The 21,056-nt window shown below is 54.7% G+C and overlaps 1 protein-coding gene across 1 annotated transcript in view; it reads right to left on the minus strand.

The window, feature by feature from the left end:
- The window catches only part of PTK7 (protein tyrosine kinase 7 (inactive)), a 92,813-nt gene that overhangs the window by 39,034 nt on the left and 32,723 nt on the right, over window positions 1-21,056 (minus strand). Inside the window, exons 3-9 of the mRNA XM_061551332.1 lie at window positions 9,584-9,686; window positions 8,882-9,066; window positions 6,416-6,563; window positions 4,844-4,974; window positions 3,895-4,176; window positions 3,464-3,597; window positions 2,546-2,684 (exon numbers count right to left, since the gene is read on the minus strand). Coding sequence (XP_061407316.1) covers window positions 2,546-2,684; window positions 3,464-3,597; window positions 3,895-4,176; window positions 4,844-4,974; window positions 6,416-6,563; window positions 8,882-9,066; window positions 9,584-9,686 — 1,122 coding nt within the window. The remainder of the gene's footprint in view (window positions 1-2,545; window positions 2,685-3,463; window positions 3,598-3,894; window positions 4,177-4,843; window positions 4,975-6,415; window positions 6,564-8,881; window positions 9,067-9,583; window positions 9,687-21,056) is intronic.

Here is a 21,056-nt window from a genome sequence, read left to right on the forward strand (position 1 = left end):
CGGCTAGAAGGAAGCGTCGGCGAGGTGTTTGACGCGACAGGCTGACGGCGTTAGATGCGACGACCTCTTGACCTTGACAGTGTGGACACAGGGCCGTGCTCTGAGAGGGTGCACGCGTGTGTGTGCTCACCGTGGAGGCAACACTTAACGCACGGCGGCGCGTGAAGCGCTTTGTGCGAAGGCGCGAAAGATCCCGCAATCGAGCGCTCTCTGTGGTGGGGTGTCAACGCTCGACCCTCGCGTCGGGGCGCGGGGATCATTAATCAGCCATTGAAGGGTGCGTCAGACTCGTCGAGCGGCAGCCAGGAAGCTTTTAACGATCACGCCCACGACCGCAGTGTGCGCACGCCACTCTCTGTGGCCGCGCGGCACAATAGCACAACGCGCAGCGCAGGCATCTTAATAGAAACGCAAACACCCCGGTAAAGTTACAGGCACCCCCCCCCCCGCCCTGCCCAGGGAGGGCCGGTGGGCGTCTTCTACCCACGATGATTAATCTGCCCCTCTACATCCAATTAACTCTGCCTGGCCAATGACCTCGGATGAGCTGAGCACGGAGGCACGATGAGGGGACACTGAATCACCTGCGCTTCTGGTGACCTATTCAATCACAGTGTGGAAAAGGTCAAGAGGTCACCACGACCGGCGCGGGTGACGACCGCCACGTCTTGCCATCGCGCTTACTTCTGCGTGCGTGCAAATCCTATTGGGGAAATTCCGCCGGTTTTTATGCCGGGCGTAATTTAGTGACTTAGTGACGCGGTTGACGAAATGGCGATCGCTTTTTCCCAAGCCCGCATTCATCCGCACGCCCAGCCTCCCGCAAGGCCCGCTTGCTCGATACGATGCCGAGACGTCGCGAGGTTGCCGCCCCTGCTGCAGGCCGCTACGTCAGGGCCATCGGGTTTTAGGAGCCTGGATAATTAAGCCGGGCTGAGTCACACAGCGGGATAATCTTTTGCGTCGCGGCGGTTTAAATTAGCTTAGCGGCGATGCGCACGAGTGGCAGCACCTCCCGTATTTCCCTTGCAATTCGAAGGAGCCACATCCTCAATCGACCGCACACAGAAAACCAAACGGCTTCTCCCAATAAGGTGACCCCTCGGCTACTTAACGATTATAAAATAATTATCTTAAGAAACGATCGGAAGCGAACGGCAACAATAAAAGACGACGATCGTGGACGGCATGCTGGAAGGGCTACGAGGAAGAGCAGCAGCTGGATGGGGGATAGGATCTGAAGAGCAATAGCGACACCGGAGGCGGGAAAAGCAAGAGGGGGGGGGGGCGGCCGATCGAATCGGATGGAGGGGGGCCTCGTGATGGCCACAACGGGAACTATTCCGGAAAAAGACGAGATAAGACGATGACAAAGATCGATAACAAGTGACGAGTTCGGGGGAAAAAATTCCACGCAAGCGCACGGCGAGCGACCGTCGCTGCACCGCAACGTTCCGGCACTCACGGCCGACCGTGCACGAGCGCTGCGGCCCAAGGCGCAGCCCGATGGGAGATTAATTGAGACGGAACAGGTTCTGGAAATGAGGCGAGAAGACAAACGAGGGTGGGAGGGGGCGGACGGGTGGGGGGGTAGGGAGGGGACGTGCGCTGGCAGGCGAGGAGCGGAGGGAGAGAGTGGATTTGCGTGCGCGGCCCGGTAACCCAACACGCGGGTACTCGGGTGCGGGAAAACCTGTTCGTCCCACCTGCGCCGCCGCAGTGGCGGTGGCAGGCACACAATAGCCGCCGCCTTCGGCCTGCGTGCCGGACAAGCGGAGCGGGCGCCTCGCGTGGACAAAGCGGCCAGGGCGGGGAGACGTATCGCCACGTCTCATTTTGATGGAGACTCCTCGCACGTGAAAGCGCTCGCCCCGCTCGAGAGACCCCCACCCCCCAAGCCTTATTGACCATTTAACGGAGAAACAAAATGAGCCGCCCCGAGCTATTTTCACTCGTTTGTCGTCGTCTCAGCTCATTTCCGCAGCTTGACCTCTTCTTTCCCCCACTTTTCAAATTCCTTCACAAACTAAAAATAAATGCACGGTGTTTGTGTTAGGTGGGTTTAAAAGGGCTGACAGATTGCTCACGGCGGCCGGGCGGTTGGCCGGTTGGTTGCTGTGTGTGTGCTTGCCAGGTGGTTGACTGGATGCCCAATTGACAGCTTGCCGTTGCTGCTTTGAGAAGACCGGGGTCGGTGAAAGCCCAAGACCAAACCGTTTCCGATAGACCAAGTTGTATTTGGTAGACCGAGCTTTAGGCAGCCTTGTGGAATTATCCACTACCTGGTAAGCGAGAGGGTTGGCTGGTGAGGAGTGAGTGATGTGGCTGCCCTGGTAAAGGTTGAGTAACAGGGCTACTCCGGTGAGGAGTGAGTGAGCCAGCGACGTGGCTGCCGTGGTGAGATGTGAGTGCCAGGGCTGCCCCGGTGAGGAGTGAGTGAGCGAGTGAGCGAGTGAACGAACGATGTGGTTGCCGTGGTGACGAGCGGGCGAACGACGGGACTGCTGGGATGCCACGGCGGGCCTCCCCGTGCGCGGGGCCTCACCGAGCACGTGCACACGCGCCGCCCTGGTGATGGAGCCGGCGGCGGTGCTGCTGTTGCAGGTGTACACGGTGCCGTCGTACACCTCCACCGCGTTGATCCGCAGCGTGCCGTTGGGGAACACCTCGAACCGCCCGTCCTGCTGCACGGATGCACACACGGCGCAAACCGCACGCGCGCGTCACCGCCGCAAGCGGAGCAGAGAACACGCGCGGCACAAACCGCACTTGGCACAACCGCGTCGGGCCATTCGACGCCGTGGACGCTAACGGGTTTCCTTGCCCGCGAGCGCGGCGAGTGGCTGGCGCCTGTTTCACGCCGAAGACACTTTGTTTTTACCGTTTTACAAATGTTTGTGGGATGTTGACGCCATTTTAATGAATGACGAAACGACCGTTCCAATTTACACCTTTAAACAAGATCAGCCACTGTGCGGTTTATTTGGACAATGAAAGCGCCAGTATTGTGTTTGTTTTGTTATCCGACAGAGAATGTTCCCGCTTGTCCCAGCTGTCTCCAAGGAATTCTACTTGTCTGTGCGTCTGTCTACCTGCGTGTCTCAGAGTTGATTTGTCCACCTTGTTACCGACATGTCCCACAATCTGTCGATATGCCAAAATGTGTGTCCATGTGTCTGTCTGACAATATTTCGGTCAAACTTTGTCCATTCATCCGTCTCCGCCTCTAGCTCAATCTATCCGGTCTACATACTTCTCGGCGATTTCCATTCCACTGGCGGACGAAGGCCTCTCCACGTAATGCCAGTCGCGGGGAGGATTGTTAAAGTCGTACTTAATGAGCGAGTACAAATTCTACAGCGTTCTCCTCATGTGGGCCCACCCCGCATCACCCTGTGTCACAACCCCCCCACGTCACCCCACGTCGCCCCCCTGAGAGGAATGAGGAGAGTGGCGCTCGTACCACTGAGATATCGAAGTTGTTCTTGTACCAAGCGACGTGTGGGGTTGGCGTGGCGTTGGTGGAGCAGTGCAGGAACCCCGGCTGCCCCTCCTGCAGGGCGCTGTCCACCGGCGGCATCACCCACACCGGCACGGCTGCGGGGGTTGGCGGATCATGCAGAGATTGTGGTGTGCGTGTGAACTTTCCCCTCTAATCCGCATTGCTGCCCGACGATCAAGGGTCTCTAGCGTTTAGGGCTTTGACCAACGTGACCGGTTCTCGAGGGAGAATCTCTCACAGCAAAGTAGCTTTAGATTGAAGTTTCATTCGCATCATCTCATCCCACACTCCCCTTAGCAACAGAGCTCGTGCATAAACGCTCTCCGGCCCGATTTAGAAATCGCTAGACTTCGAACGTCGCTCGCTCACGCACACGCCGGCTGCGCACGTACTCGCCACGGAGATGGTGACCTCCTGCTGCCGGCGCCCGGCCTTGTTCTCGGCGACGCACTGGTACGTGCCGGAATCGCCTGCGCGCGCCGGGTCCAGCCGCAGCTCGCCGGCGTCGGTGACGTGCACGCGACCCCCGCCGTCACGGCCCGCGCCGATCCTCACGCCGTCACGCTCCCACCAAACGGCCGGCGGGGGCTGCCCCGGCACAGGGCCACACTGCACGCGCCGCGACGCGCCCTCCTGCACCGCCACCGCATCCAGCGACACCAGATCGCCGATGTCTGGCGTGGGGGCAGGTCGGCGGGGAACACCCGACGGGCAAAACCGTGAGCCTCACGGCGTCGTCGTCGTCAACAGTCGTCATTCAATCCCACTGATGGATGAAGGCCTCGCCAAGCCGTCGCCAGTTCTCACGGGTCCTGCGATGTACCAACACGCCTGGCAGCCGCACTCACACTGAACGGATTTGAATCTCATTCACAGTCACGGCGGGCATCTGTGGCCTATGATCAGGCCTTCGGAGCAGTGTAAACTGGCGCAGTCATATGAGCCCTGACATACCGAGGTCTCAATTAAAACAACATTTAAAAATTTACGGCATGAAGTACCGAAATACACATGCAGAGGGGAGTCAGATAATGTGACGCGCTTTCGCCAGATATTCACAGCCGTGCACGGGGCACACGGTGCAAGCTGTCAACACTGCCGCATGGACCGCGGCGGTGAGTGGTCAGCGTCGTGAATGCAGTAAGCGCGGCGAGCGCAGCCAATGCAGTGAGCATGGTGAGAATGGTTAGACCGTGCGTGCGTTTAATGCGGCGAGTGTAGAGATCGCAGCAAGAATGCCGAGTTTGGAGAGCGCGGTCAAAACGATGAGTCTGGCGAGCGTGGTAGGACCGGGCGAGTGCGCCGAGTGCGGTGCCGCCGACGCGGCCGTGCGAGCCTCACAGGCCAGCGCCAGCGTGGCCTCGGCGGAGGCCTCCTTCCCACGCGCCCCCCGTGCCACGCAGCGGTACGCGCCCACGTTGCGCTGCTTCACTTGCGAGATGAGCAGCGAGCCGTTGGGGAAGATCGTGGTCCTGAAGGGCGGCACGGAGATAGGACGCGGTGAGCTCGGTTACACTCGATCGATCGCGCCGCGCGTTCAACACGCACGTGGGGAGGGTGGGGGGGGTGTACATGGAGGGAGAGAAGTAATGCGAAAGATCATTTTACATAAGATACTTACAAGGTCCCTGCCACTGTTCAGACCCAAGACCTTGCTGCTCTCCTCTGCCGTCTAGAGCGTACACGTGGCTCACTGCTTCAGTGCAGCATCTGGGCGCCGCTACGTAACTCCGCGTCGTGTTGCAATGTGTATGGTTGGTGGGTCGTGCAAACTTCCTGCTCATCTGCAAGGTGGCCAGCGGGTGGCAGGAGAGCAAATGTGTTTGCAAATCCATCCGTAAAGCAGAGCTGCGACTGTTTACCGTATGGTGGTGGATTTCCTCCCACACGAAGCGAGGCACTCATTTAGAGGTGGCCAAAGTGGCTCAGCAGTCAGAGCGTTAAGCTGGCACCGTTGAGATCCTGGGTTCAAATCCAGGTTCCAGCTGCCCGTGGTTAAATCCGGGTTCTCAAGTATTGATTGGTCTCAGTTCGGTCACCCAACGACTGCACAAAACAAACCCTGATCGCATTAAATTTGGTTCTGCACTGAATGTGGCTAATTCCCAGCCGAGATTTTAAATTAACATCGAGTTGGCGGTCACACGATGAGTATTACTGTCAGTGGCAAAGCACGTGGGAATGGCCTGCCCCGTGCGGTGCAGACCAGAGGTCATGTGAAGGAATCTCAGGGGGCTCTGCGAGTTTTGCTTCCACGAGCGGTCCCTGTAACACGCCGGCTCACACGGCTCTCCTGAGTGGTCTCTGTAACACGCCGACTCACACGGCTCTCTGAGCAATCCCTGTAATACGCCGGCTCGCACGGCTCTCTGAGCAATCCCTGTAACATGCCGGCTCACACGGCTCTCTGAACGGTCCCTGTAACACGCCGGCTCACACGGCTCTCTGAGTGGTCCCTGTAACACGCCGGCTCGCACGGCTCTCTGAACGGTCCCTGTAACACGCCGGCTCGCACGGCTCTCTGAACGGTCCCTGTAACCCGCCGGCTCGCACGGCTCTCCGAACGGTCCCTGTAACACGCCGGCTCGCACGGCTCTCCGAGTGGGATCTCGCATCTCGAGACGCGACACAGACAGCACGATCGCGATCACGTTGAGGATTTTTTTTTTCCTGCGTTGAACTAGGTGCCAATTATCGTTGTTGCAGCTCACAATTCTCACAACCATTTTTAGCGATGAAAATAGGCGTAGCGTTCCCCTTCAAATTGCGTCAAACATTATCAAAACAAGATCCAGGAATTTGGAGTAAAATCCAGGAAGTCAATAATACTGCGAAACGTCCGTGAATATTAACAATTGTTATTATTACTACTACGGTAATGACTCCTGACCGAGGCAGCGCTGGGCTTCTCACCGGGGCTTGTTGGTGATGGGCTCGCCGTTGATGTACCAGGTGAGCGTGGGGGGCGGGTCGGCCGTGAACTGGCAGTGGAAGAAGGCCGCCTCGTTCCGACTCACCACCTGGTCCACCGGCTGGACAACCAAGCGAGGGACCGACACGTCTGGGTGGGGGGTGGAGAGCGGGGGAGGCACGGTCAAGAGAACGTGGCGTCGCCTGTGTCAACACGGTTGGCTACGTACAGTGGGAACGAGTTCAACATACATACATTGATACGACGTGTGATGTGCACGAGTGAGGGTGCAGTTTCGGATGTAAACACATTCAGGATTTTTTGTAGCTCTTTTTTTACGGTTTAACCGTCGTCTTCGCATTGACAAAGGTGATGCCACCCAACGCCACGTAATGCTGGAAAGGCACTGAAGTGACGCATCATGCGATGTGTCACGTGACCAATGCGATGACAGTGTAATGTGGAAAGGCCACATTACTATGGCGGGGTCCGGGACGACCACTGGTAACATGCCGGGCGGCCGACACGCCATAGTTCACGGCCAGCCGACTTGCAGCGAGTGATGGGCCCCCATCCCATCTCGTGGAATAATTATTTCTTTCAAATCAATTGAATGATGTAATGCGTCTGGAAATTGGAATTCCCATCGCAAACCCATCTGTGTCAACGTAATTGTTGAGGAATGCAAAGCGTCGGGGGCGCCGATCGATGCCAAGGTCATAATTTCTGTCAATAAAATACCTGGCACCAATTCCCCAGCCTCCAATCCCATTGCAGCCCGTGCGCTCGGAAGGATAATTAAAGCGCGGAGGCGCTGCGACTGCATATTGTAATGAGGTGCCACGCGCGAGCAGCAAAGGGCGATGAATGGGGACGGAAGCAGTCCTACGAGGGCTGCCACTCCAACGCGCCCAAGAACCTCTCATTAGCCTGTTCGTGGGCACAGCAAGCGCACGAGCCAACGGGTCTCGCACACCGGTATCCCGCCGGGTAACGGGTCGGGAATGAGGTTCATCATCGATCATTATGGGGCCTGGCCGACGTGGCCCAGCGGCAGCGCGTCCGCTCACTTGTTGCAGAGGTTTGCGGTTCGAACCTAGTGGCAGGCCGCGATGCGCGAGGCTACGGCGTGCATTTTAACCGTACACTACTACCGTCTTCTTCACGGTGGACATTGGAAGTTCCCGTGACGCCATTCCAGGAAACAGCTCGGACATTGCGTGCCAGCTTCATCTTACAAATTTTCACAATTTGAAAAATGAAACCGCAAATCAATTAATTAGGAAACTGCTGGATGAAGGCCCCTATGCTGTCGCCATCTCTTTCTCTCAGGCTCGCGATGCAACGATCCATCTCTGGTACCTGCGCACAAGCCAATCTCTTCGCTCCATCGCCGCGGTGAACGTCAAGCATAACGTGTGATTGCGTGCGTACATACATGCCTACATTATGGAATAAACATATCAGATTGGTGTGTTCCTATTATAACTATTCACCCTAGATTTGAAGCTTTCGTGACTGTAAGGATTCATACTCTTAGGTTTTATCGGTAAAGTCACGTAGGTAAAAAAATAATAATAACAATAAAATAATAATAATAAATGGAAATAACTAAATTAAATCACAACGTTTCGGAGGCAACAAATTTGGCTGTGATGGTCCCACCTGAAGACGGAGACTTGTGTTGCCTCCGAAACGTCGTGATTTAATTTAGTTAATTTCGTTTTTATTTATTTTATTTTATTATTATTCTTTTTTTACCTATGTGACTTTACTGAAAAAACCTGAGAGTATGAACTATTCACCCCCCATTCCTCCTGCGCCGCAACCACCCAACCACACCAAATCAAATTATAATGTTCACGACTTGATGACGCTATAGAATGGACGAATGATTTGTCTCGCATTTCCTGCATGGCTTGCAATGTTCATCGTTTGTCCTGAATGCAGTCTTGTTTCCTTCATTAGCCTACCGAGTACTGACTTGCAATTCCACATGACTTACATTAATCAATGCTGCAAAAATATAGAATCGATTCGCACACGCACAAACCACTGCATTTAACGTGAGCGTGAGGATCGGTTTCTGAATTGACGTATCGCGACATGCCAAGCCACCGTGCTTAGGTTGAGGTGGGAACGGTCTCGTGGTGAGACGGTTCACGTTAGGGTTAAAATTATATATCAATGGCAACATTAGCAGTATCATCATGTGCAAAGTCAGCAGCATCACTGGCAGCAGCAGAACCACCAATACTGCAGCAACATCAGCAATAGCAGCAGAAGCAGCAGCTGCAGACACAGCAGTAACAGCAGTAGCTGATGCATCAGTAGCCGTAGCAACAACAGAGGCAACATCAGAAGCAGCAGCACCAGCAGCAGCAACAGAAGTAGCACCACCAGCACCAGCAGCAGCAGCAGAAATAGCAGCACCGGCAGTAGAAGCAGCAGCCGAGCGGCGATCCTACCGTAGAGGTCGAGGGTGAAGTTGGAGACGCTGCACATGCTGCCCATGAGGTTTTGACCGCAGCACGTGTACGCGCCATTGTCGGCGGCGCTCACGTTGCTCAGCGCGAGCGAGCCGTCGCGACTCAGCACCAGCCGTGCGTTGGCCTGCAGCTCCACGCCGTCGCGCAGCCACTGGTAGAGCGGCCTGCATGCGGGGGGGGGGGGGGGGGGGGGGGGAGCAACACCAGCTCCTGTTATAACGCGGCGCTTCCAAGTCTCCTGTGACGGCAGGAGCGGGAGGGGGGGGCCGGGGGGGACACTGCGGGCCACAGGGCGTCCATCTCACGCGGCCGGCTCACGACTTAATTTTAATCGACTTCATGACATACGGCCGTGACCTCATTTCGCAGAGACCCGCTGAATTGTACACACAACAATATATTTGCACGACAGCCATATACAGCCTCTCTCTCTATATAAAGTAAATATGCCCACTGTTCCTGTTCAGAATCTTGAAATGCAGTCGCAATAGTACCCCGTATGTATGTTGAACTTCTTTCGCACCGTACATAGCCAACCGTGCTCATCGGAGGTGCGGGGGTATAATTTACACGCTGCGCCGCACGGTGACGCAAGCGACCGCACGGGAGAAAGAGCGAGAGAGAAAGAAAGAGGGAGAGAAACCAGGGCCGACAGCAACGCCGGCCTCCGCGACCTCTCACCGGTGATGCCCCTCGATGTGGCAGTGGAGCTTGATGGACGACGACACCTTGATGTCCTCCCGGCTGACGGGGTCGTCCAGCGTCACGCCGCCCGTCTCGATCCCTAAACGGCGGCACAAACGGCAGCGCACGCGCGTCACGACTCGGCCCTGCGGACCGCAGGCTGCGCTCCAGTCGCGGTGGCCGGGCGCTAATGCACAGAGACGAGAGGTCGCATCCCGATAATTGCGGGGTTTTGGTGACAGTTTTAATCTCGACGCCGGCGGGAGGTTGACAAGAGCCGGGTGGGTTGGTGGAGCGGCAAGCCGAGCATCTCCGTGTCGCGGGCCACGCTTGCACGTGGACCGTGCGCGCGCGTTACACGTTTCACGTACGGCTCTTACTGTCAATCCACCGTTGGATGAGGGCCTCTCCTCTACGACTCTTTTTCAGGAGGGTCCTGGCGAGTTTTCCTCGTAGGGGGCGATGATTGCAGATCCCAACTGTTGTAATTTGCGGTGGAATTTTTTTTTGCCAATATTTGTGTTGACCACGACGCCAGCGCACGGTGGCGTTTCTCCTGCGAGGATGACGTCACGGGATCTTTAACGTCCACTGCGAAGCGGACAGTGCATCATTTTTCACGGTTGATTCACTCAGTGGTAACCAGGGGGCGGCCACTGGGTTCTAACCGTGAACGGCGAACGGCCACGGCGAGGTCACGTCACGATCTGCGATGGTGGTCGGTCGCGGTTGGCGAGGGCGTGGGAGCATCGATGCAGATGCATAGCAGTACAGTACAACGAAGGATTACACTACACCGCCCTCTGCTGCTCACAGAGTAACCCTGTGGCCTCTACCACCTGTTTAATTCAAGGTGATCACCCATGCAAGTGCTATTAAGGCTAACGCCTGCTCCAACTTACGAGATGGAACAAGATCATAGGCATTCACACCATAGGAATGGGAAATTTCCACTACGTGCTGAGACGCAGACAGGTACACCTCCGATTGGCACTGTTGGCTACGTATGGTGCGAAAGAGATTCAACATTACACACATAAAGGTCGTCGTGCTCAGTATACGCGGACTGAACCCATGACTTATACTTATGTACGCAAATCACACAAAACCAATTTGTCCATGCAACAATCGAGGCTGGCGGGCAGAACAAAATCACGCAAAGCAAGAGACCAAACACAATTAATTCCCGAGTAGAATCTCACCCCCAAATCGTGACGATTCATCAAATGGCTGGTGGAATAGGGGCGGGTGAATGGTACACGCCCAGCGGATCCCACACCCCCACTCACACCCCCCGTGTACCGAGCGCGCTACTCCGTATCAGTCTCAACATCGACATCCACGCCCACCCCCTCGTGTGTCCTTTAACACCTCTCCGTTACATAACGTAACGTTCTCTCCCCACCACCGCACAATTTGCGTATTCAATTCATCTGCGTTAACTGCGCACGACAGAGCCACGCAGCAGAGCGATCGTTTGCGTTTAGCGTTTGGGCGATGATTGGCGACGGCCTGAGGCTCTGACATCAGACGGAGGAGGAGGAGGCGGTGGCATCTCATTGAAACAAAGCAAATGCTACCATAATAACCATGCTGGAAAGCACTGTCAGCATTGAGGCTGACAGTGCTCATCTCCTGTGTACACGCCAGAGCCAGTGGTGGAAACTCCACGTTCCCATGGTGGGGGGGGGGGGGGGCGAGTCTATACGCGTGGATAATCCCGTGCTGCGATTTTCCCGGCGTGATTGACGGCACGGCGGCAGAGACCACGGCGTGGATCGCTTCCCAGAATTCCCACGCCAACGCTGGCTCATCTCCTCCAGTGGGTCCAGCGATATGAAAGAGAGTCGCCGCGTCGAATGGGTGACTCCCTCCCTCCTCCTCCTCGCCGCTCGACCCCGATATTAAACAAAATAAAATTAAACGCATTCACTGGGCGGGAGGTTTCCCGCCCGCGCATCCCCACGGGGGAGGAAAAACCAATGACAAAGAGAAAAGTTGTTTGTGGACTTAATAAGATGCAGCGCAAAAACAAACGGCCCTTATCTATTCGATAAGCAGCGGCCTGGGCTGTGTATGCTGCTGGGCAGTGTGAAGCCGCGGTAATGTGGAAAAAGACTTTCAAGCGACTCCCGGGTACAACCGCCGTACAGCGTTGTAGCAACGTCACGGCAGTGTGACCGCCGCACATTTTAATACGGCGAGCCTTCCCGGTTACTGGGATGCTATCGTTTGTTAAAGAGGCGAATTTTATAAACGCACGACATCACCGTCGCGACCATGGGTTGAGAAGGAGTGATTGAGCGTGGAAATCATCGCCGATACTCCCTCTGCAAGGTGCTGCGCCTCATCCACGATCGAGCCGGAAGGGTCGGGGAGCCAACTTGGTAGTGCCAAGGGGAAGAGCTGGAGCCAGATAGTGCTCGTGATGAAACTGTGCTAAGAGTGCTCTCCTTGGAGGTCAGGTGTCATTATAACTGCGACTGTTATTACACTGGAGTCTCAAGACTCCTCCTTCCTGTCAAGATTTCTCAGTTGGGGGCGATGTTGCTACGTACGATCCCAATTGAGTAATTTGCCGGTAAACGTTCAGAATTTGGATGTGCAGCCAATACCAGTTACGTTGAATGTTTTTAAACCCAAGAGGAACAGGGGAATAACAAACAAAATGCACAAGAAAAGGTGCACATGTTGGGTTTCGAACACAGGCCCTTCTTGTTGCAAGTGTTACCACTACGCCACCCTGCCACCCCGATGATTTTGCAAACAACCACAGGATCAAGCAGAAGGAAGCGATGGCGGAGGTGTGTGGTCTCCTCTACCGTTGGGGCGCAGGTCTGTTTCAACACCGCCCCTCTGAAAGGTTTACGTAAAAAAATGAAATAGCAAACGCCGCTAATTCACGTTATGCTGCCGCTCGGACATGTTATGGGAGTTTCCTGGTACAGAATTTACAAGCGTTGCATTGCCCCGGAGCTCCGTGATGGCGGCACAAGAGAAAGGTACGGATAATTTATTGCCCGACTAAGGAAAACATTTAACTTTTTCCGTTCGCAAAAAAAAAAAACCCATAAAACAAATCCGCCATCATCCCTGGACGCAATCGCTCCGCAGCCGAGGACGCCCGGTGAGAAATGGGGTGGGTCGACAGGAGGGCATCACGCAGACCGTTTCATCTCAAACGGCGTGGGGGAAGAGAGAGGGAGAGGGGGGCGGTGAGGGACGCAACCTCCTCCGCTCCGCCGTGAATTCTCCAGCCTCTCCCACGAATGCTCGGGCCGACAAAATCCAGGCGGTAAAAAACTCCCACCCGGCCCTGCCATGGCGCCGAGACCACTTAATTAAACACCATCGCTCTCCTTCGCTCCAGATGCGCTCAATCACCGCGGCTCAACAGCTGCTACCTCCTGCAGCCGCTAACATCAAAACATTTGCGGGGAACGCTTGACGGAGCAAGAATTTATGCTTTCCCGTGTTTTTACAAGGACGCATTAACGAGACGTACAGGGCCATCCGTGAAAACGGCGGCGCGTGCCTGCCCCGACGTTACCATGCACAAAGACAAAGGTACCCCTCCCCCTTACAGCCTTTAACGGACTGTTGAGGCAAGTGGTACTAGCGAGCACCTATGGAAAGAGACATGGCACAAGAGGGGGTGGGAGGCCAGCACCACGGCCGCCTTTGTCTGCCCAACACTGATGTTTACACCCCACACCAGGTACTCGTTTTAGGCCGAGTTGACCTAGGGGTAGCCCAGGAACAGTTTATATATCCCTCACTGAAGTTGGTCACGAGGGGGAATTTAACGCGCGTCACCAGATTCCTAGCGCGGTGCAAACTATCAGTGCATAAAATGAACATTGTCAATCGTCCATAGTCTACGCAATGTTGAATAAAGGCCTCCACACGCCATCGTCATCCCTCCCTTGAGTAAAAAGCCGCCAGAATCCGTCTCACTCCCGCACCGCTCTCATCGCTCCATCTCCGCGGCGGCCGATTCCCTCGGGCAGGTGTTCTCCCCCCCCCCACCCCGTGGCGCGACGATACGTCTCACTGAAGCGAACGGCGACGGATCGGCGGGCTCGGCGTGAACAGCGGCGGGCGGCGGCGCGCCACCGTCACCGCTTTCAGCGAAGATCTGGGGCGAGCGTTAAACGGCGGGCGGTGCCGGCGGAAAATATCCCGACGCAAAAACAGACGTGGGAGGAGGATTTTGGGCGATTCCGTTGTAAACCCCAGCGTGCCCGTGACACCGCGGCTTCGTGTCGACGCACGTTCTCGCCTCTAATTAGGTAGGGCGGTGGGGGGGGGGTGAGGGGGGTGGGGTTGCTGGTAAAGTTGGCCTTGTTTCCGGCGTCCAGAATAGCACGCAAACGACAGCCAGGGGCAGGAAGGAAATGCTTTCGCTCTCCGTGTGAGCGTGCAGCTGTTGCCTTCGTGCCAGAGACGGCCGCCGAGGGAGCCCCGACGAGACCGGCTGTCTGCCCTGCAGCAACGCGGCTCAGACACGCAACACAGACTGTGCAGCAGCAGCAGCAGCAGTAACAATACGGATTACAGCCGGTCCGGTAATGATAGACACACAGAGACACGATCCGTGCAGCAACGATACTTCAGGAGACAGCCCGTGCAACAACAATTCTTACACGCACGGCCGGCATAACGTCTTTCATGCTCTGCCTTAATGGGAACGTCCTTGGCTGCCATCTTCTCTGCTCTCTGGCCCCCCTCTATGCTTCCACAAACGACCCCCCCCTCATCCTTTAGGTCCTACCAGCGTCACGACGACGAATGGGCCTTCCGCTCCATCTTTTACCTTCCATTCGTGCTTCTGTACCAGGCGAGTTAGTTAACATCTCGCCACCGTGGTGCCTTTGTCAAGGCGTCGCCAGCTCCAAGCCTCCCCCCATCCTTGCCGTAGCATCGCGAGCCAAGCGAACACAAACATGGAGATCCCCGTGTAGCCGTCGACACGCTGTTTGGGGCAAGTGCAGTCAGAGAGTGTCTATTAAGGCTACCTCGGCGCAAAAAGGGGGTGGGGTGTGGACAACACCGCACTGTTTGCACACAGCGCCAGGAGCTCCATGACCTGTGAAAAGCACACGAACGGTTCGGATGCCACAGGCCACCGATGTCAGCCGTGGCCCGGGAATCGAACCCCGATCGCCGTGTTTGCGGTCGACTCGGCCATAACCCCCCCCACACGCACCGACACGTGAACACACGACCTCGCAACAGACAGACAACAGCGAGGCCTCCACCGCTAATGATTATTGATTTAAAGAACGGAGCAAATCGAGTTTCTGCAGGACGTAATGGACCGGCAAAGCGGCCCCCCACTGCGGGAGAAGGCAGACGAAGAGACTCGGGCCTGCTGCCGCCACCCCCCCAACCATCCCTGGCCCCCCCTGTGTAGCTCTAGATTGTTTTATATTTGTGTGAGGCGTACACCCACGGCGACAGCTGGCCCCGGCCAGCCCAATTAGGGCTAATCTTGGCACGGGGGCGGCCACGGCTACAACACGGCACACACACACACGGCACGTTTCACCGGTTGGCCTGCACCCACCCCCCACTCCCCCAGGGCCCACCAACCCCCACGCACGACTCTCTCCTCCTCCGCTCCCCACCCCCGCACCTTCCTCAAGCAGCAGCAGAAGCAGCCAGGGGCCATGTCCAGTGAAAGGACCCTTGTTGGGGTCGGGGAGATTGTCCGGCCGGGTATGTACGGGGTTTGTTTGGATAGGGAGGGGACGTGGCCATCTGCCTGCAGCCACCTGGCACGGGCCCCGTCGTGGTGCGAGCTGCGGTGTTTCTCAAACTCACCGGGGCCATTGTTTAGCTTATTTTATAAACACGCCTTGACAAACACAGCGTGGGGGAGGGGGGGGGGGGGTCGCTCCTGGGCCACGGCCCTGCCAACGTGATTTGTGTCGGCTTACCCGTGACCGCAGCGCGGATCACGGAGCTGGCCTCGAACAATGCAACCAGAAAAGAAGCTTCTGGACTTTGGGAGGACGCCAGGTATTTCGTGGCGGCGATAGGGTAAAACAACTTTAGTAAGTTCAGAAGAGACGTGTGGCAGGAAAGTGCTGGAGATGTGATTGTGTAGAGGAGGAGGTTGCGATGGGTGGGACACGCATGCAGAGAGGTTGAGCAGAGTGTAAGCAATTTGGAGGTTGGGAGTTGAATGTGGCAGGAGAAAAGCTCTGTAGATATGACCAGGTGGAGGATGTTGTGATGGGTGGGACACGCGTGCAGGGTGGAGGAGCGCAGGTAACTACAACGAGCATTGGAGTGCCACCCAGAGGTCACCAATTAAGGAAAAGATCTAAAGCCAGACGATGGAGGTTGTGTCACCTGTGGAAGCAACGGAAGACCCGAAGGCAGATGGTGAAACACCGTAAAAGTTATAAGTCTAGAGCATTGGTGTAACAATGTGTAGATTTATCAATTGCTATCGATTCTCAGGGCCCAGAGCACATGCAGCGAATCAAGCGTGTAAGAATCAATGTTTTGAAAAGTACTTGCAAGCGATGAGCTTTGTGTTGCATTCAGGCTTAATGCGGCAAATGAAACTGTACAAACGAGGCGGCAATAAATTAGAAGCAATACAAACGAGACGACCAAAGGGGAACTGAAACTTGGCCAGGAATCGTGAGGATTCAAGAATCGCCGCGGGGGGGGTGGAGGTGATTTGTTCCGTGGCCAATTGGCCAGTTCCTTGGGCTGTGTCACAATGCAAATGTCAGAGTGGTTTTTAGGTGGGACCCCAGTGGCATCAACCCAGAGAACAGTCACACCGCAGTGATGTAACGAGGACGCACTTGAAAGACAAATTAAATCTTAATTTGGAGCTTTCGTGACTGCAGGAATTACTCTTTGGTTCTTTCGGTAAAGCCACGTATAAAGATAAAATAATTAATTAAATAATTGCATACTACGACGTTTCGATTGCAACACAAGCAATCATCATCAGGTATAAAAGAAATAGCAACAAAAATCTAACCAGAAAACTATAGACAGACATATAAAGCAGGCAGATATCACAAAGATACATAGAGAGAGAACACTATTTATTTTATACCTGATGATGATTGCTTGTGTTGCAATCGAAACGTCGTAGTATGCTATTATTTAATTAATTATTTTATCTTTATACGTGACTTTACCCAAAGAACCAAAGAGACAAATTAAAGTTGTTTCTTTTAATTAGCCAAGTTTCACACCCGCGCCAGACATCCCGGCACACAGAGCCCACATGTGCATCCTCCACCACTTTGATAATCCACTGCTGGATGAGGGCTCCGCCCCGCTCCCAGTGCCCCAGGCTATGCCGTCCTGGGCGTGGGAATTTTGTTTGACCATACTTCACCACGCTGGTGAGCGTAGTTTGCTGAAGGCAGAGGCACAGGACCCACTTCACAAATCAATGCTGGCCATAGCTGGGAATGGAAGTCAGGCTCATGAATAAAATAAACTTTAAACTGAGTTTCATGTGTTAGCCTGTTAGCCTCGGTGCGAGCTATATCCCAACGTATGTTGAATTACACGTAAATATAAAAAAACTACGTTAAAAGGTAAACAAATAATTTCACGATGCTTCTGCGGTCACTTGTGGTGCACGAGCACAATTTACAAAACAACTCGGTGCATTTGTTAATAACAAATATGTAAGACAACGTTCAGGCAATGACCCTACTTGATGGCAGCCTTCTTCATTTGCACCTTGAACAAGAGCCCCTACCCGAAAATTCGCCCATGATATATATTTAGTTTTCTCGAAACGTCGCAGTATCATTGACGGACGTGTTGAGTTTTTTTGTGTTACGAAAGAGAAACATTTGACATTCCACACGTATCCAACGCCACCCCCTCCCCCCCACTCCAAGCCGCACGCATTTAACTGAGCGGACAGCGCAAGCGCTGGCAGAGTTTCCAAATCGTGTAACGGCATTTGATTTTTCTTGTACCTACTCCAGAGAAATTTGGAAGCAAAGCACATGGAAACGTGGCCAGTGATAATCTGAGCATTAACATCATTAACTGGGCAAGACATCCATTTCCTGTCTAATGGGATTACGCAACCGAGCGGGTGCGTGGCAGGGTAATAAGTTTAAAGGAACATTGCTACTAATCCGCCCGGTGGCAGATTGCCTTCCCTCGCTCTCACCTTTGAAGGCGATGTTGTTCTTGTGACTTTAATTACGCTTGTAATTAATGAACGTCAATAGAACCGATGCCCCGAAATTAAACCCCGTAATGAAAACAGCCGTTTCTGCTCTTGCTGCAACAAAGTTCCTCGCATTAAAACGCGAGAATAGGTGTGGAACCCACCTCATTAAAGGTTATTTTCTCCCCAAAGGATTTAATATTAAAGAGGGGAAACGTGCGATGGTTTAAATACCCTGAGCAATCTCACAAAGGCCCGAACGCCAGCATCGTTAATTGTGCTGTCTGCTCCGTAGAAGAGCCACTGACCCGAGCGTTAACCTGCTGCGTATTACCTCGTGATAATTACGATTTGAAAAGTGGCCTTGGCCAGGACACGACACGAAAGCGGTACGTCCGCCGATGAAATGAGCACGGACGCTAGATACATTGTTACATTGCAGGACCGTGAGATGGCCCACGGCTTGCGGAGCGCCTCATCCAACGGTGGATAGTTCACGGCCGACGATGATGATTATCATCATGACGAGAGCTTAAATAATCACGAGGCATTACTCATCTCCGTGCCGGTGACACAAATTCCACATTCCGATGGTAGGGGCCTGGTTTCTGCGCAGGACGACCGCTGTTGTTGACCTCTCACCAAACCGTACTTATTTTACGGATCGCTCAGGAATGACAGACGCGTGTCGATCGCCGACGGGAACATCTGATAAGCGTGGGCTCAGCAGCTGCAGTATTGCGATTTGCGCACTGCGCTGCGATCCTGGCCGACCCGAGTTCGATTCCCAGTAACGATTTTGGGGAATGACATTGTGAGTGGGTCTGGGCCACCTCCACCCACCCTTCGCTAACCGGCACCGACCATCCACCCAGAAGTGGATCGACTCGGGGATGCACGCACGATAATCGACGGCAGAGGCGACATAGTTTTACGCTCACCGGCGGGCGAGGGGTCAACCGCGTGGCCCTTTGGCGAGCCGACCCCAGCGCGCTCATCCCAACAAGGCAGGTCGGCGAGATCACAACCACTGATATCAGCCTCCCCAGACACCCACGCCCCCGCCCCCTCCCACTCACTTCTCCCCTCCGCCCCGCGGACCGCAAACAAGAAAGCACAATGCGATCCTGTTGCCAGGATTGGCGTTCTTTGCAAGACGGCAGTTTTTAATGCGCGTACATTTCGTATTCGCGTCGTTATTATAGCACAAAGGCGATCGCTAATGCGCTATGGTTATGCTTTGTAAGCTTTTACGAAACATTTCTCACTCGAGTGGAAGGCAGATCTGGCCAAGAGTTGGTGACAAATCATGGACAGAGAACGGCACGGAGTTCCACGTAGATGGCCCGGAAAAAGCAAAAAATGTGCAAGTAGGTGAGTGGATGGATGAGTGAGTAGGTGAATGAGTGAGGGGATGGGTGGATGAGTAGGTGAATGAGTGGGTGGATGAGCGAGTAGGTGGATTATTGGGTTGGTGAGTGAGTGAGGAGGTGGGTGGGTGGATGGGTGGGTGAATAGGTGAGCTGGTTAGATGAGTATGTAAATCAGTGAGTAAATGGGTGAGCGAATCGGTGAGCGGGTGGGTGGCTCAGTGAGTCAGTGGGTGAGCATGTGAGTGAGTGAGCCAGCAATTTGGCCGAGTGAATGAATGAGCGAGCGAGCGAGCTGGATACTACATAACTGCGGGGGCCGTTTCTTCATGTCTCGGAGTACGGGAAGATCAGGTGACCACATGCCGCCAACCAGAATTCAAAGCAGCCTCCGGTGGGGGGAGCCGAGAGCGTCGCAGGGCAAGCCACAGGGCATGCCGGCGGGCCAGGGTGCCGCCGGCCTGCTGGACAGATACAATTTGCAGACCTCACTCGCTCGGGAGTCTAAGGCCAGTCGGTATCCGCATGGCGAGTTCCAGGGGGTGTCGGGTGGCTCAACGCAGCGTCCCCGGGGAGCACGAGGAGGCTTCCTGTCTAGACAGCAAATTACTCGAGCCAACTCGCTCAGCACCACCGCAGCCGCCACAGACGCCACAGCCGCCGCCGTTGCTGCTGCTATCGCTGCCGCCGCTGCCGAAACAGACGGGAGCCACAAACGGGCTTTTCGTTGGCGTGCAAACACCGCAGGCGATACACGGACAGGATTGCCTCGCTCGCCCCATCAGTGAGAGAGGACGTTCTTGGTGGGGGGAACTTTCCCTCCACTCAATGAAACTTCCGCCAATTTCCGCACCCTTGCGTCACGTTGGGCGCCGATGGCGCCCAGCCCCGCACGGTGAGGTCACGCCCCACACGCCCCTGACAGCGGCGGTGGCGGCGTTACACCAACGACACGGGGGAGGAAATTCCGCCAAGCGAGTTGAGGAAATGTGGTGCGACGGGGCGAGGGGAGTTCGTGACCGCCTAGCACGCCTGCTCACCTGTGAGAGCGCAATCACACCTCCCACCTCGCCTGCCCAGCCTCACCATTACTTACAAAGATTATGATTAATATCCTTCAACAGTTTTATCACGATTTGGCTATCGGTATCCGTTCGGATCTCTCGCAGAGCAGTGTTAGAGAACATCCCGTGGAAGCGGATATCGCATATCTACCTCTGAGATCCCTTCAAGTGAGCTCTAATGCAGACAGTGGGAGGAAGCACTTCCCCCTCCCGTCATGTGTGACATGGCGGTCAAAGCGATATTTTTCATTCTCTTGGATTTTATCCGAATTAAGTGCAGCATCAAATTTAATGTGCTTCTCTCGTGCAAGCTATTGTGACCGGGCCAAGACCATCAACTCGCTACACTTGAGAATCCGGTTTGACCACGGGCCGCTGAAAGCTGGGTTTCTTGGGATGTTGTTGGGAACACCAACATGTGTGGTTATTCGACACGGAAGAGAAAAAAAAACGAGGAAATGTGAATTGGCATCGTTTGCCATTGTATAATTTTTTGTAATGTGACTCAAATTACCCTCGGCCGCAGAGCGCGGAATCCAGCCGGGTGGCGTAGCGGTTAGAGTGAGCAACTCGGCCCATTATCCTTTATCGATAAACAGTGCCACTTGCGAACAATCGGCTGCAATTGCCCTGTACATGTGCTGCTCACCCCTGCCACAAAAATGTGGAATTTCCACCAAATCCGGAGATGACCATTGGCCATTCTCCTCTCGTTTATGTACCGAAACACTATATATAGTATATTTATATAGCGTTGTCATGCATGCAAATTGCACCTCAATCGCTCAGGAAGTACTGACAAGCTGGAAGGCATCCAGGCAGCATGGCCGGCGCCAACAACAAATCGCCAATGATCTGCAGTC

This window comes from Lethenteron reissneri, chromosome 14 (assembly GCF_015708825.2).
Source record: "Lethenteron reissneri isolate LAM-NWPU_2019-01 chromosome 14, ASM1570882v1, whole genome shotgun sequence".
Taxonomy (NCBI): domain Eukaryota; kingdom Metazoa; phylum Chordata; class Hyperoartia; order Petromyzontiformes; family Petromyzontidae; genus Lethenteron; species Lethenteron reissneri.